An 18,275-nucleotide genomic window follows, 5' to 3' on the forward strand; every position below is an offset into this window, starting at 1 on the left:
CTTCCACACACCAAGCAACAATCGTTTCTACTAGCCAAAAACTCTCCTACACCACTAAACGCACTCCTCACTGTCCCTCTACAAACTCCAGCCAACAAAACCCTCAAAAGGTTGGGCTGTGACGTTTATTATATGCTTGGGCAGTGTGTACATGACGTGAATGCTTAAACCAATCAGAACATGTTTCTAGGATGATGCATGCATTCTCGTGTGTGTGTTTTACAAACACATCCATACTCACACGTGTTTTGCCAAAAACTTGCACGAAAAAACCCGTTTGCATTCATCATCGAAAAACATAATTTAGCAAAACTCGCTTCTTGGTAAATTTTGGAGCTTGGTCTCGAAAAACTTGTACGTGTTTGTGCGAACCTGTTCGAGTTTAGTTTTGCCCAAATACGATTCTTAGTAAATTTACCCATGAATCAGTTAAAGATTTTTCATTAACATTTGTAAAAGCCCACCATTATATTACAACTCTGATTAGGGCATTCTCTAACACTGAAAACTCATTTGATAAATACATCCTGCAAAAACTTGTATCTAAAAATTCTATATCCTGTTATCATTTAAGTTTAGGACAAATAATTGACCATTACAACATTAATAAAGGATTTAAAACAATGGCTCATCTATTTCTTTCTATTTACTAAACCCTTCTTAAAATACTTACAATACAATTTTTATACTTATTTAGTAACAGTTTTTCATACAGCGCACAAATATTACGAGGTGTTTTACAGAGACTATTTTTAGCCATTCTCATCAGTCCCTGCCGAAGTAGAGCATGGAATCTACATTCCATATCACAAAGACACACATACAAATTAAGGATTATTTATTTCTCAGCAGCAATTTAACCTACCAGCATGATTTCTGGAGTGTAGGAGGAAACCAGAGCACCCAGAGGAAACCCAAGCAAAGACTGGGAGAACACACAAAATCCACACAGATTGACCACAACTATGACGTGAACTCATGACCTCACAGTGCTGTGAGGCAGTTATGCTAAACACAAAACCAACAGTGCTGCCCTAAATAGACTATGACAACTAGTATGGATCAATAACTTTTTTTCTAAAACTAATAAATAGAATGTATTTTTCCCCACATAAACAATTTCTTATGAGCATAAATAATTTAGTGAAATGTAAAAGCGTTGTTCTACTGAAGCAGATTTGTCATTCCCATTAGGATTATCCTATAATTAGAAGATTTTGGCCACAGATTAAACATGATGTTCACGGAATGGGCAATATCTGGTATCCCTACTGCAAACGTATAACAAAAGATCACAATTAATTATTCTAGTCCTTAGTTCAGCTGCTAAAAAAAAACAAAACCTATGCTTCTTCCTCTTTTTACTGTATTAGGAAAAATGACATTATATTTAAAATGGACTAGATGGAAACATTATTTGAATAGGAGAAAACAAGTGGAATGATTTTTAAATGTTTGGGAAAGTTACTGTATGTATGTATGGTACATTATTTCCTTCTATACAGAAACAATTTTAAAATAGTTTGCGTCTTACATCTTGGAACAAGCTTAGGGTATGTATAGGTAATCCACCAATCACAATTTAATAGTCGTAACAACATTTTTACATGAGCAAATATGAACATGTAATATATACCAATTTTATATACTGGCAAATAACATATTGTATCTTATTTATTCTTGTATGATGTAATATGCATCAATAAAAAACTCAAAATAAAATTATTATTTACGGATACTCCATAAAAGCATTGAAATTATAACTTTTTTATAATATTTATCTGCAAATACAATGTAAGTGTTGCTTAAGATTATAATATTTATTAAAATATTTAGGTCTTATCAATGTATGTATGAAGTAGGAGTCATGATTGTTATAACACTTATCAATACTCATGCATATTATTGTATCTTGGCCAAATATTTATCAATTTACTGACATCAATTTCAAGTTCCTGCCTGGAATATTCTGTGTTACAATAAAGAATGATTTTATCAATTTTATATATATATATATATATATATATATATATATATATATATAAACAAGGCAGCTGCACTCAGCAGGATCACTCAAATAAAAACCACTTCAAAGACAATCCTTAAACATGATCGACGTTTCGGGTTTATTTCAACCCATCTTCAGGATACACCAAGGTGTACGGGTTGAAATAAGCCCGAGACGTTGATCATGTTTAAGGATTGTCTTTGAAGTGGTTTTTATTTGAGTGATCCCACTGAGTGCCGCTGCCTTGTTTACATTATTCTATTTTATGACTGGCCCCGTGTTTTTAAACTGCATTTGAATGGGAGTGCTGACGCATATATGGGAGTGCCTATATATATATATATATATATATATATATATATATATATATATATATATATACATATATTAATGGAACCAAAGACATTTAAGAGATAAAACAATAAAAATTATTTTTTTGCCTCTTCTCTGGCTCAAAATGTAAAATTCCATTTAATAACATAAAGAACACTTTTATACAGGATATATTTTTGATGGGCAGTTTTATAAAACTTACTTGACATGTGTAATGATTTAAACAGGAAGGTTTTAATTTGCCAGAAATAAATATGAAGCTGAAATGTATGCAGCTTAGTTTCAATACTAATTGAACGTCTAATGGATAAAAATTAAAACCATTTTCCAACTGAAAAAGCCAAAATTAAATTTTTATTTTTCTGCTAACTAGCATGAAAAAGAGTCACAGAATTATGCATATATTTCCATGTACTGATCAATGTTTCCTCGCTAAGTGAAAACCTGCAGTTTCCCATGGGAAATAACTAAATTAAAGACACAGACGCATAGAAGCATCTCAAGCACTGAATGCAATTACCTGCTTCAGCAACATATTCTCAAAGGCTTAACAATCACGACATTATTCTTGTCTTTCCAAATTTATATAAAAATAAATATGATATATAGTACATACTAAATGCTCACAGATTTACAAAAGTGCTAAAAAATAAAAACCACACAATAAATTTTGTTTCTGCAACTAATGGTGCATACACACGGTCAGATATGTCAGATGAACGATTTGAATGATTTTACAAACTATTTGAACGATTTCAGACAGTATTAAAATGAACGAAATCGACCAAATCTGACTGCAAACACATCAGATGTCAGATATTGTTTAACGGGAACGCGTATTGTTCATCATTACAGGCACACATGTCAGATTTTCTTTCAGATATAAACGATTTTTTTAAAATCGTTATCATTCAAATCTGAAAGAAAATCTGACCATGCGTATGCACCATAAGACTATTCTACTAGACCAGGCATGTCAAACATGCGGCCCGAATAAACATTTTATGCGGCCAGAGAGTGTGGGCTCACATATACATAATACGCAACCCACACCCCTGCCATGATCGGAGCTCAACTCCGATCGGGCACTGTTTACTTTGTTTAAAGCTGGCAACGCTGGTTTCTAAAGCGATCAGAAGCCTCTGTTCGCTTCAGAGGCCAGCGTTCCCAGTGACTCAGCGCGCGCCATGACGTCATGATGTCACCCGCGTCGCCTGTGTCTGTCACTCTGGATCTAGTGATGACGGCGTGGACTGGAGCGGTGCCCAGAGGCCATTGTGAAAACAGGTAAGTACTGCACAGGTAAGTGGGGCCTGTTCTATACTGGGAAGAGGCACAGCATAAGGGGCATTACTGGGGGCATGACATAAGGGGCTCTGCATAAGGGGCATTACTGGGGGCTCTGCAAAAGGGGCATTACTGGGGGCACATCATAAGGGGAATTACTGGGGGTACAGCAAAAGGGGCATTACTGGGGCTCTGCATAAGGGGCATTACTGGGGCTCTCCATAAGGGGCATTACTGGGGCAGTGCATAAGGTGCACTTCTAGAGGCATTACTGGGGCACTACATAAAGGGTACTACTTGGGACATTACTGGGGGCTCTGCAAAAGGGGTTTACTGGGGCTCTGCACAAGGGGCATTACTGGGCGCACAACATAAGGGGAACTACTAAGGGGCATTGCATAATGGGCACAAATTCAGGGGGCATTGTATAAGGGGCTCTAATACAGGGGGACTGCATAAAGGGCACTGCATTGTTTTTTATTAATAATATAGCTTTCAAAATTGCATATAAGACTCTTTTTTTTGTTGTGGCCCACACACTATTAGACCTTGAATATTTGGCCCGGTTGGTATTTTGAGTTTGACATGCCTATACTAGACCCTATCAGCAAAACATCCCAGTGTGTCCTGTGTAGTCTCTGGATGCTCAATTCCCATATAAATTAAGACACAAGGGTGTTTACATTTAACATCATTGTTAAAGAATTGTCGGAAGTGTGATTGTACATGTTATAGATTTATGAATACCTTAAACCAGATTAAACTGGATCTTGAAACTTGAAAAATTGGGTGAGGGGGAATTAAAAATAAAGAAGCACAACTTCCCAAATGACAAATAGCTGTGCCCATTGCATGAATGTGGCACATACTGTACATTTTTAGACTGTAATATGAACAGACCCATTCCTGTGCTTTTCCATTTTCCTTTACTAGAAGACAGAGCACGTTTTTAATTAATCAGTAAAACTATTTTAAGAAGCACCACCCCCAAAACAACAACAAAAAAAGTAAAAAGTCCAAAGAATATATACTATCACAATTATCATTCATAAATTGACAGAAACTGTGTTGCCTATGTTAAAATGGTTAATAAGCTTTCTGCTAAATATGTAATTTTACATTAACATGCTTATATGGCTAAATTGGCAGGAGAGATAAGGAAATACACTCAATCTTTAATCAGACTAGAGATACAAGTGGCACTAAGTAGGGCATGAAGCCCCCTGCTAATTGCAACATCTAAAATTAAAGCACATTCTCCACTACAAACTAGCAGCATATTTTAAAAAAAATGTACTAAAGAACTAGTGCATGTTTGTTCCCCACAAATGGATATAGTTAAAATGTTACACTAACAAACTCATGTTTTTATCTTGTGAACATATTTTGTAGGACTGACAAGTTCAAGAACAAGGTAAAGGTGGATAATTCAGCTCTTACCTGCTTTTCAGCATGACCATAATCGGATCCTTGGTTTGGCAAGAAATATGTAATGTGGCCATTGTTTTTTGCTAACTCTCTCAAGGCCATTGCTGTCCTCACAGTGGAATTTCTGGCATGAACAAATACCATTACCTTCACGAATGAGAAGAAAACACAGATAAAAGTGAGATTAAGACAAAACATGCAGTTTAGTTATATAACATGCACTCATGCTAAAAGTACATTCAATTAGAATAACTGCAAGTGCAAATTCAGTCAAGAGTTTTAAAAGTAACAGTTTGTGCATGACAAATACAGCTCAAATATATGTTTACACATTATTTAAAGGCGAATTCTTTAGAAGTGTGCCTAAAATGTCAAGCTTCACTATTAGACTAAAAGGAAAAAAAAAAAATAATAATAATTTGTCAAGCTAACCAACCGCATCACAGTCTCCCGTATTGGTCTGTCCCTACACTGACACTCAAAGATATGAGCATTGCTCTGCCTCATTTGGCTCTAGCTATCACACCAATTTTAAATACAAATTATGATTCTTCCATGGGTTCAGGTACTGGCTTAAAGAGACAGAGCCACACCCAAGCATATCAGTTAATAAGCAGCTGGGGAATTAGCGGACAAAATTTTACTTCCATATGGAAAATTGGGTTGCAATTTGAGTGTCAGTGTACAGACTGACCATTAGGTGAGTGCTGAGTTTGTATGATTTTTTATTTCTTCTTCAGTGTAGTATATATAATAGCGAGCCACCCCGGCTTCGCACGGGAGCAATTTTGAATTTACGCCAATAGTCTTTTTTAACCAAGGTCTAATAAGATTGCCTTGTAGAAGTTTTTCTTCCTGACATCTTCTCCTAAAGGTTTAGTTTTGATGTGATGCACAAAAGGGCCACATAAGATTGTCCATGAGAAAAAGTGTCTCCACTTAGGTCAACTCCAGCCATGTTAGGTGTCTGTCTTTGTGCTTTATTTATTGTCATTCCAATACAGACTCTTGCCGGGAATTGGACTACGGTAGTTTGAAATGAAGGAATCGTTTTTCACATAAATTAAATAGAAACACCATTGGAGACAGACACTACACCTCATCTCAGGTACACTACTCAGTGTTCTTTCATCAGGGCAGCGTTCTGACACTACCCTGCAATGTCCACATGATATCAGAGTTGTAGTACAGAGGTAACCGTGATAGCAGAAATGTCCTTTGGTTTTCTCTATGTGGTCCAGCCAGCTGCTCTCTCACTATCCATCCAATGTGATTTACAAAAGGAAAGGAAGCAGAGGAAATATGATTTGTGGCCCCAGACCTTTTTAATACACTTCTATACATGATCATTCTGGGAGGCTATTTTTATATGCAATGCTATAAATGTTTAGGGCCATACCCAATTGAGAGTGCGATTTTCAGATAAGAAAGAAGGGCATATATTGCCCATTGTTCATTACTGTGGCATGTTAGCTCCCAATACCCTTTTGATAAATACATCCTGCAAAAATACAAAAAATAATACAAAAAAATTAAAACAATTTTTAAATAAATACCTATGCGAATTTAAAAAAAAAAAAATATGGGGAAATCAGCCTCTTCCCCACAAAACAAATGAAATGATAAAATATATACAGTCAGGTGCATACATATTGGGACATTGACAGAATTTTCATATTTTGGCCTCTATTCACCACCATAATGGCTTTGAAATGAAACAAACAAGATGTGCTTTAACTGCAGACTTTCAGATTTAATTTGAGGGTAATTACATCCAAATCAGGTGAACGGTGTAGGAATTACAACGGTGTCTATATGTGGCTCCCACCTTTTATCACATGCGGAAAAAAACCCTGCAGCGTGAGATTTTTCGGAAAATTCACTTCTAATTGGATATGCCCCTTAATATCGGACTGTGGGTTGGTTACATAATGTTTCCTATTAATGTCTATGCACAGCTGTTAATATACTGTATGAAGCATATAATTGTCTGGCTTATTAATTTTTCATAGACATCCTGGTCATATTATATACAGTAGGAGGGATCCGGCCAAGATGCCGGCGGACTGGATACCAGACGTCAAAATACTGACACCTGAAATCCGACGCCTGCAGCTAGAAGGGATCAAGATACTGTCGTCGGCATCCCGACTGCCGGCAACCTGAAGGTAAGTATGCAGGTTTGGCTTAGGCCGGGGATGTGGGGGTTAGGTTTAGGAACCTCCCGGCGGATGGGGTGCTAGGGACCGTCCGGGGAGGGCTAGGCACCACGTGGAGGAGGAAAGGGTTAAGCACTGCCTGGGGAGGGTTGGGTTTAGGGTGCGGGAAGGGGGGTTAGGGTTAGGCACCACCGGGGGAGGGTTAGGGGGGAGAGAGGAAGGGTTAGGTTACTTACCTGTCCGTCGGGATCTTCATCATCGGGATGCCGCTGTCGGTCTACTGACTGCTGGCATCCCGTCTGCCGGTATATCATACAGGTTCTGATATAGGATATATAATAGGTCTGGGTGATACATTACCAGCTATAAGTGGTAGCAGGTAATATATTGTCAATGAGATAACACTGTCACTGAAGGAAATTACGTATGTGGCAAAATTTAGGTTTATTAGGTTGCTTAGTATTAGTGAAGTGAACTATTTAATATCCTTTTGTATACACTTACAGTACAGATATTATATTGGTTATTTAAACAGCGTACTGGAGTATTTTCAAATTTTCTCCTGGTTGCCATTAAATTGTATAATAGCCAACCCTTTTATTTTACTATGAAGTAAACAACTAGGTATTTATACAAATTAGGAGGAGAAACAGACCAATGTGGTCACCTAATTGGAAAGAATCTCTTACTTCTACCCTCTTCCCTAAGATTTACTCACATATATTTTATTACATATCGAACAGAAGTACATTTTTAACTAATTAAAAAGTGTGCTCCCAAAAAGGTCTGGCAGAAAACTGTCAGTGATTGACAGTGTGTTGCCATTTCTGAGTGGCGAGAGAGCAGCGACGGCCCCCTTTTCCAAAATTGGAGGCGTGACGCCGCTGTTGGGGGGAGTAAAAGGGCTCTAGGTCCCATCTAACTCGACTTGCGTCATGCGTCTTTTGTGCTTCATATACAAATTCAGTCGCAAGGTCTGTTGTGCTTCATATACATATTGAGTCACACACAGATATACAAATGATATATATGAAATGAATCAGTGCAATCTCGTGAAGCAGTTTGTCTCATCTGATTGTGACCAAGACACATTATCGGGTGAAAAAGATGTGAAAAAGGGGATGTAGTCAGGATGCCGGCGGACGGGATGACGGCCGCTGATATCCCGACACGGGAATCCCGACCACTGGCATCCCGAAGGTAAGTATCTGGCTTACCTTTAGTGTTAGTCCTGGGATATAAAGGTTAAGTTTAGGCACTCCCGGGGGGAGATTAGGTTTAGGCACCCCTGGGATTTTTAACATGAAAAATTTCACAGTTTCCCTGGTGGATTAATGATCATCAATAGCAGGCGATCTGCATTTCCGACTGGTCAGATTGGAGAACAGGTGAAATGGCCATCTGATGCATGGGGGCATGTAGTTCTGGAAATCTTCCTGTTTGAGTACCTGTTAGCATCAATAGTAACATAATCCTTTCTGATCAGCAGTGTGTGCAATAATGTAGAAATGAATGAGAAGATGGTGGTATAATAAAAGAAGCAATTTATTTTATAAACAAACAGGAACATATATGCTGATATTCCCAACATTTCTCCTCTGCTGCAGTGTAGTGCAGAACTTGAAGCTCAAAAGATCAAAATGTAGTCACACGCCTGACAGACTCTTAAAGGGCAAAACAAACCTCAAAGTTTTGGGCAATGCGGAGCTGTGAGGGAGTTCTAGGTACTCTGAAATCCCCCCTTAATACACCATTGTACAATCAAGTGGAAACAGGTCCTCGCGCCCAATTTTGGATTATCGTGCACTCCCGATACCCACGGTATCCAATTAAAAAACAAGTGGTCGAGGAGTTTTTTTTTTAGGAAAAAAGGATTTACAGTAAAACTTACCTTGGTTAACTCTCTTTTTGCGAAGTCCATAGGGTCCACAGGGAGACATTGGGGTGTAGGTGCGACCTGGAGGACCAAACACCAACAGCAAAGCTTTTCAATCCCAGGATGCTCCGGTCCTTCCCCCTATACCCCACCAGCAGCCTGAGGGCACTTCAGATTTGTTAACAAGCCCAAGGCAGGAGCAGGATAGGAGACTGGTACACTCAGGAATTACACTCTCACACAGAGAGGGAAACAAGTGACCAGGAGAAGAAAACCCACAGAAGCTAGGAGAGTCAGCGCGGGTGCCCTGTGGAACCTATGGACTTCGAAGAAAGAGAGTTAATCAAGGTAAATTTTACCATAACTCTCCTTTTCTTCTTTAGGGTCTATAGTCCCAAAGCAGTTGTTCAAGGGCGGAACTCCAGAGCTAATAGGAGAACCCTACGCCCAAAGGAAGCATCCTAAATGCCAATTGTATCAAAGGCATAAAACCTAAGAAAGGTGTGGACAGAAGACCAGGTGGCCACCTTGCATAGCTGTTCAGCTGAGGCGCCACGCCGGGCTGTCAACGAGGGCCCCACAGAGCGAGCAGAATGACAGAGACTATAGTCGGCACATGAAGGCCCACCTGAGTGTAAGCCTGTGAGATAGTCATGCAAATCCATCTGGCCAGAGTCTGTCTGCTAGCTCGCCATCCCTTCTTATGGAATCCATATAGGACAAAGAGGAAGTCCAATTTCCGGATGAAAGCAGTATGTAGATCTTTAGAGCATGGACCACATCCAAAGAGGCCTCACCTGGCGAGAGGTCTGGTGAATTAAAGGTCAGAGCTACAATTTCCTCATTAAGGTGGAAGCAAGAAACCACCTTGGGAAGGAAGCCTGGGCATGTTCGAAACACAGCCCTGTCCTGATGAAATATCAAAACGTGTGAGCGACATGAAAGCGCCCCCAAATCCGATACCCTATGGGCAGATGCTATAGCCAGAAGAAACAGTCTTCGCAGTGAGCCATTTGACATCCTCTGATTCCAGGGGTTCAAATGGAGGTTCCTGAAGTGCTTGGAGCACCAATGACAAATCTCATGAAGTCACAGGAGGGACAAAGGGAGGTTGTATTCGTAGAACACCCTGCATGAAAGTGTGAACATTCGGTATAGGAGCAATTCTGAGCTGAAACCAGATAGACAAAGCAGAGACCTGCACTTTCAGAGATGCTAGGCGGAGGCCTAGATCCAAACCAGCTTGAAGAAAGGGAAGAACTCTAGAAACCTTGAAGACCTGAGGAAAAATGTATGCCATATTCTGTGGTAAATCCTGGCTGAGGCTAGTTTACGTGCCTTTAGCATGGTCTGGACCACAGAGCTGGAAAAACTCTTAGCTGTTATAAGATATGTTTCAAGGGATTCAGTATGATATACCGCCGGTGGTTCGAATCCCTACAGTGGCAGCCCGGCAGGGGTGAATATCCCGATTGTTCATTTTGGTAAGTCTAGCTAACCTAACCCCCCCCCACCCTAATCCTCCCTTAGGAGTGCCTAACCCTAACCTCCCCAAGTGCCTAAACCTAACCCCCCTTCACCGCTGCCTAACCCTAACCTCCCCCCGGGGGTGCCTAACCCTAACCCCCCTTCCCCTAGCCTAACCCTAACACACTCCCGGGGGGTGCCTAACCCTAAGTCCCCCCAGGAGCCCCTAACCTAACACACCCCCCCTCGGCTGTCTGCGCCAGGCACCCGGCATACCTTCAATCGGTATGCTGGGTGTCGGGCACCTGGCGTAGGTCTAATGACAGGCGTCGGGATTACGACGCCTGTCATTAATACCTTGCCGGGATTAGGCAGTCGGGAAGCTGGCGGTCGGGATTTTGTCTGTCAGCTTCCCGACTACTTCCCATCTCAAGAGCCAAGCCGTTAAAGACAGACGGGCTAGGGCTGTATAAATGGACCCTGAGACAACAGGTCTACTCGTAGAGGAAGCTAAAGAGGAACGTCTATGGAGAGCCTTTGAGGATCGGAGTACCAGTGACATCTGGGCTGGGCAGGAGCTATTAACAAGACTGTGCCTCCCCCTCCTGTCTGGACTTTCGAAGCACTCAAAAGCAGGGATATTGGAGGTAAGGTATATGCTAAATGGAAGTATCATTTCACCGACAATGCATCTATGAAGTCCGTGTCGTGGTCCTTTGTTCTGGCTACATAAATTGGAAGTTTGTTGTTGTGTCTGGAGGCCATGAGATCCACCTCTGGAATACTCCATTTGTCCACTAGAAGCTGAAAGACTTTTGAATGTAGAGACCATTCTCCTGCAATCACGTTGTGACGACTGAGGATTTCCACCTCCCAATTGAGAATCCACGGGATGAACATTGCGGAGATGGCTGGGAGATTGTGTTAGGCCCAGGTGAGAATGCGGGACACTTCTGTCAGTGCTGACTGACTTCAAGTGCCCCCTTGGTGATTGAGGTAGGCCACAGCCGTGGCGTTGTCGGACTGTACTTGTACTGCCCTGTTTTTTCAGAATATTCTCAGCCAGAGTGAGAGCTCTGTAGACGACCCGAAGTTCCAGGATGTTGATTGGCAACACTGCCTCGACTGGGGACCATTGGCCCTGGAAGAAGCGCTGGCCGGTTACTGCGCCCCACCCTCGGAGGCTTGTGACCGTGGTTAGGAGAGCCCATTTTGTGATCCAAAAGGGACGACCCTGGTTCAAATGGGAAGTATGTAGCCACCAGACTAGGGAAAGGAGAACCTATGGGGGGAGGCTCATCGTCTGGAATTTGAGCAGATAGTGTAGCCCATTCCACCTGGAGAGGATCAGGTGTTGCAGGGGCCTGGAGTGAAACTGGGCCAACTTCACCATGTCGAAGGTGGACACAATTGATCCCAAGGCCTGCATTGCAGAGTATATTGACACTCTGCGATTGTGAAGCAGTCTGTGCTATAATGCTGTAATCTTGTCCACCATTAGGAAGAAACTCTGAACTCGAGAGTCCAGGAGGGCTCCCAAATGTACCATCCTTTGAAAGGGTGTCAGGGAAGACATTTTCCAGTTGATCAGCCAACAGTGCATTTGTAGAAAGGCAATGGTTACCTGCAGATGGCTGTGAAGAGTCTCTGGGGAACTTGCCAACAGCAAGAGATAGTCTAACTACGGGAGCAGTCTGATCCCTTGACGATGAAGAGAGGCCGCCATAAAGACCAGAGGGGCCGTTGAGAGGCCAAACGGCAGAGCCTGGAATTGGTAATGTTACTGCTTGTTGATGAGAAGGCGCTATACAGATGTGCCCACATACATCTATCCTCCATGCACTACAAGTCGCGCCAGACGTGGGAGCTCAGTGTGACTCGGTAGCGCCAAGCGTCTTTTCGTGCATCTTTTTACTTTCAAATGCAACAATGTAAATAGATAGCACAAGCAAATTTTGCTGATTAAAATGATATGCAGCATGCCTATATTCTGTGTGTGACTGCGGGTGTATCTGAATGGAAAACACTAAGTTACAGTGTTACAGCCGCTGACACTGTAACGTAGCATTTCACATGCAGAAACAACCTGCGTCTAGAAGGGCTGTTTAACGTGCCAGGAGGCTAGATGTATGTAGACCCATGTGTAGGTACATGTAGGTAGGCGTCCTGAATGTCTCGGGATACCATAAAATCTCCAGGCTCCATAGCTAGGATAATAGAATGGAGGGTTTCCATACAAAACCTGGGCACCCTGATAAACTTGTTCAGAGACTTGACATTGAGGATTGGCCGATGAGACCCATTGGGCTTCAGAACTAAGAAAAGGGTAGAATAATAGCCATTGCCCAGTTGTGAGGAGGGAACCCAAATTATTACTCCTGAATTCAGTAACGACTGAATGGCTTTTTTGAGCAGCAGGGCCTTGGTTGAGTCCGATGGAGGTCCTGTGCAAAGAACTGCTGGGGGGGGTCACCTCAGGAAGGAGAGGGCAATTCTGTGGGAGACCATTTCTCTAATGCAGACATCTGACGTGGTTTGATGCCAAACTTGGGCGAATTGAAAAAGTCGGCCGGCCCCATCAGGCTGCAGGCTTGACCTCAGATTTGGCAGGTGGATGTCTAGTAGCCCAGGCTTGTTTGGCCCTAGGCTTGGAGGCTTTGGCTGTCGTCTGTTGCCGTGGAAAGGACTGACCCTTGGGTTTGCCTTGAGGGCAGAAGGACCAAAAGGATGACATCCGTGGCTTTGTATTATATGCAGAGGGCGGGAATGCCGTCTTGTTAGTCGCCAAAGTAGTCACAATTTTATCCAATTCTGGACCAACTAGGATGTCTCCTGCATAAGGCAGAGACTCTAGAGCCCGTTATGATTCTGAATCTGCTTTCCAGGAACGTAGCCAAAGAATACGGTGGGCCACTACCGAAGTGGCAGATATCCTGGAGGCCAGGAGAGCCAATATCCATAGCTGCTTCACCTAAGTATGAGGCTGCATTTCTAATGTGAGATATGTAGGACAGCTGTTCTCTCGAAGCATCAGGGGGAAAAGTCTCTTCTAGGGCTTCTGCCCAACTCTCAATGGCTTTTGCCACACAGGCCGTAGCCCTAGCAGGATGAGTAATGGCTCCTGTAAGTATATAGATTTATGACAAGCTTCTATAAGTCTATCTGTGGTCTCCTTCAAGGAAGTTGCATTATGAATGGGCAAGGTGGCATTTTTAAGCAGACGTGTTACATGAGAATTTACCGTTGGGGGAACATTCCATTTAGTACAATAAGTAGCTTGGAGCAGGTAAAAGGAATTGAACCATTTTGGAATTTGCAACCTTTTACCGGGCATATTCCAAGCTTCACTCATGTGATCAGATAGCTGGTCAGAGTGAGGAAACTCTGGCAAAACAACCTTTTGTTGCTTAAAAAGTGGATGTTTTTCTTAGGAGCGAGTACACCCTCTTCTATTTGTAGAAACGTTTTAACAGCTCTCACAAGAGCAGGTATATTTAGTTTAGAGGTTGGCTCCTCTTCTCCTGAGATGGAGTCAGAGTGAAAGAGATCTTCATCTTCTGCCTCTCCAGATGATATCTCAGAATCAGATGACTGTGTGGATTGGGAATATCATAGTATGTTTAGTAGGTAAAGGTTTATCTTTTTGCAGCATTTGCTGAAAAACCGTAGAGGTATTAGTCAAACTCTGTACTGAGGTACACAGTACATCTATCCATAGGGGAGGCAAATGATTTGCAGGGGGTAACTGCTGTGGTCATCCAATAGGGGGAGCTACAATGGGGACTGCTGCTTGGTCCACAAGTTTTGCCAGCATTTGTGAAAAGGCAGCACGGGGTGGGTCCTGAGGGCGAGACACCGAGGCTGATGGACCTGGGGCTGTGTAAGAACTGAATGAGGTCCTCTGTGGCTAAACCACAGAGCAGGATTTACAAGATATCAGAGTAGGAGAAGCAGCATCAGGCTGCTTGTTATTCTTTCCTCTGCCAGACATAGGGCCAAATAGACACCAACGAAACTGAAGTGCCCTCAGCTGAGGGCGGGGTATAGGGGGAAGGAACGGAGCTTCCTGGGATTGAAAAGCTTTGATGTTGGTGTCCAGTCCTCCAGGCCGCACCTACACCCCAATGTCTCCCTGTGGAGCCCTATGGACCCTGAAGAAGAAATAAGACTTGCTCTGAAGGTGCGAGATAAAAAACATCCCGACACTCAATATCTAAAAACCCAGCACCTAAGTGAATAGCAAAAATCCCGCACCTGCAGGAAAGACAACGCAGGTGCGGGATTTTTGCTGTCCTCGCTCTTAATTGAATAAGCCCCTATGGGGTGCGAGGGAAAATGAGCGAAGATACATCACTGCAGAATGCCTTTATGACTTGTCCAGAGACACATCACAAATAACTAAATTGCCCCCTAGCATTTGAAAGCATAACCATTATTATACCAACAACAATATCAACACTACATACAAAAAAAACTAGTGGTTCTTTAAGTGATTCTTCCAAAAAAAAATTCAGACAGCAACATTTCAAGTGATTATGTTTCAAAAGGCAGCATTGCTGCCAGCCCATTGTAACACAATAGTAGTACCAAAAATACTTACAGTATATTAGAATATTTTGTAATATACACAGGACAACAAAGGTGGCTTGTAGATAACATGTATTAATCCTTTTTTGTGTGCGCAAACTAAATAAAAACTGGAAAGCTTCTGTATATCGCAGGACACAATCTTAAAACAAACTAGTCTATAATTAAACCTTAAAAATGAAGTTTGTGGCTACTAAAGCAAATTATGTTTATTTGTTTCTCTTGCAAACTTATTAAACCAGAGTTTGAGATTTCAATATGCACAAAGCCAAAAAAGCATATAACTTTTTGAGAGCTTAGAAATGTAACCAAAAACAAATTCAGAGAAAAAAACCCTTTCAATAGGTTTAAAGTGAGGTTTGCTTTAATGATGTAAACAATGGTTTAATTTGCACTGCAGTTTGGTTTAATGAGGTATAAAAAAGTGTTTTAGCTTTGGTTCTTTCTAGACTTGTTTGGATTCTTTGCCCGTATGCTCAATGAGTAAAATTATGCTTAGCTATTCTCTTAGATCTACAAAAAACCGCTCTACTTGAATTCCATTGATTTGAAAGAAAATGAACACATGGGATGTATTGTTATGGTTATGATCATGATGCAATATTGCAGAAAAAATAATTGTTTATGCTTTAAGAATGTTTAAAGCAACAGATTGTGTCTAGTCTGAGAATGCACCTCTCGTTTTAACAGCCCAAATTGTTAAAAAATCTATTACAAAGGAACGAAGATGATTAATAGTATACTTCTCCCTGTATATATCAAGAAAAGAAATCTAGGGTGCAAGTGACCTTTTGACTGTAGAATGTTGTGCCACATTATGAAGGATATAGTTTAAATACCAATCCAAAAAGCAGGACAGAGGAGTTAGTGCAAAGTTGAATGAATTGGATTCCATTTCAGAAAAAATTGATAAGAAAAAGAAAGAAATGTCCATAACAGTGCACTTCAACAAAAAAATGATACATAAAATATAACTTTTAATGGTTTAATACATAATATTTAGGAATTAAAAAGCGAAATATTAAAAGGGGGGGGGTTAGTGTATGTAATGTACGTGAATGTGTAAATAAAATGTGTGCGCTCCTGATCCACTGGATGTCCAGATGTAAATATCAACAATTATTAGACATGTATATTGAACAGGTAAAGATCGTATCCCCTTAATGATATAATTCTCAAGTGAGATGGATGTATGATCTATATCAGATATAAATTATATTTAAACAGTGTGAGGGACAACGTCCTTTTATAACTCTGTAGACATTAATATCTGGTCATTTTTATATATCAAAGCAAACGTTTGACAGTATCCACTGTTACAAAGTGGGTAGTTCTTCCTCTGATATCATATATCACACAATGTATCTAGATTGTATCATAAACAATGTGTAAAGAATATCTTTTCACTGTTCAAAAAAAGCACATATATTGGAGAGTAATTCTCCTATTGATATAATCATTAACCGGTTTTCACCGTATTCCTTCTCCAATCTAAATGAACAGTTCACTCTTTATAAAATAATATCATGCACAGCTAGTAGGATTCTTTGTGTGCACATATGGAGTTCCTTTACTTCTGTTATTAAACCTATTATTGTCCCCTCATACAGACTGTGTGGTTCTTCTTTATAATTATCACTCTTATAGTGATGAGATCTTATGCTTATATCATGGACATTTCAGCATCTTAAATATCCTATAGTTTTAATATGGTTATGTTCCTCTCACAGGGATTTCTGACCTTATTTCTTATATCATATATCACATATCCTCTCATCATTGTATGTGCAAATATTGCTGGGAAATACTTTATGCAGATGTTGGGTATCTTTATTTCCACTGCCCTATTCCAACCACAGATCTCTATGTGCTGAAATACATATCCGGGGGGGTCCCCTCCTTGATATATGGTTGCACTGAGTAACTGTGTTAGTGATGGTTAATAGTGTTTGTACACTTTATCGTTATTTCAGACTTGTGTTTCCATTACACATAAGTTTAACCGCGGCAGCCTCTCATTAATTACACTGCAATACACATGTCTCTGTATATATTTCAACAGCAATCTCCTACTAGTTGCGCTGCTGCATACATATTTTAATCATTATTAGGTAGGCATTCCTAATCTCTCAGCGCTCACTAGTAGCGTATCATATCATATTTAGGACATCACAATGTAAGGAGCGCCGCTGACCGGCGCGGCGTTTCGCTGGATAGCTTTATCAATGTAAGCCGAGCCGCTTACCGGAAGTCTCTTAAATACCCTCAAGTGTTTCTAATAGCCAATCCAGGATTTCTTGGGCTCATTCCTCCAATCACATGGCTCCACACCTCCTGGTACTTCCCCCTTTCCCTCAGATTGACAGGTTCCTTCTCTCTTCAGTGAATATTCATTTTACTTAATCACGTCCCTCAGACTGAAGCAATCCATTCCCGATAACTAATACACACGTAAATAGCACTACAATCGAAGTCAGGAAGTTGTCTTCATGTAAATATTAATAAGGGGCATCTCCAGGTCCTAATCATAAATCATCATGAAATTAGTTGTTACAGATAAAAGAGAATTAGTGTCACATCGGGTCCCTTCAGATATAGGGTTTATTCAGGTTAGAGGAAGGATTGTCGAAAAGTAGATTCTGCTGGTTTTTTAAAGGGGTTTTCAATACACATCTATTTTTATTATTATATATTTTTTAATATGAGGCAACTCATTCCTTATAATATAAAGAATGCGTATGATATGTATATCAGTATATTAATATAGAAAAACATAATAATATTAACACAAAACTCCTATTCAAAAAAATTAATATATATTTAATATATGAATAAATAATAAGTGCCTATTAGATTAATCTTATATTATTAATAAGTGTCCAAATGATACATAAAATGGTGATCCCCATTTAGATGTGTAATAAATATAATGTATATATTAATATAAGAATACATGTGACAATAAAAAGAATAATGAAAATAATATGTGCTAATATACATATATACACTAAAATATAATAAATTTATCACATATGCATGTATTGGTTCTAAAGATCAATGTATTTATATCATAGCATTATGTGCCCTAAATTGTTGTATACCCAAGACTCAAGGGTATATATATCCTCAA

At 40.4% G+C, this 18,275-nt stretch overlaps 1 protein-coding gene across 2 annotated transcripts in view; it reads right to left on the bottom strand.

The window, feature by feature from the left end:
* The window catches only part of ASCC3 (activating signal cointegrator 1 complex subunit 3), an 884,679-nt gene that overhangs the window by 375,077 nt on the left and 491,327 nt on the right, over positions 1–18,275 (bottom strand). For both annotated transcript variants that reach the window (XM_088472337.1, XM_088472346.1), the window contains exon 14: positions 5,069–5,203. In XM_088472337.1, the coding sequence (XP_088328463.1) occupies positions 5,069–5,203 (135 nt within the window). The remainder of the gene's footprint in view (positions 1–5,068; positions 5,204–18,275) is intronic.

The sequence above is a fragment of the Taudactylus pleione genome, unplaced genomic scaffold (assembly GCF_031769625.1).
Source record: "Taudactylus pleione unplaced genomic scaffold, aTauple2 ptg000015l, whole genome shotgun sequence".
NCBI classification, from domain to species: Eukaryota; Metazoa; Chordata; class Amphibia; order Anura; family Myobatrachidae; genus Taudactylus; species Taudactylus pleione.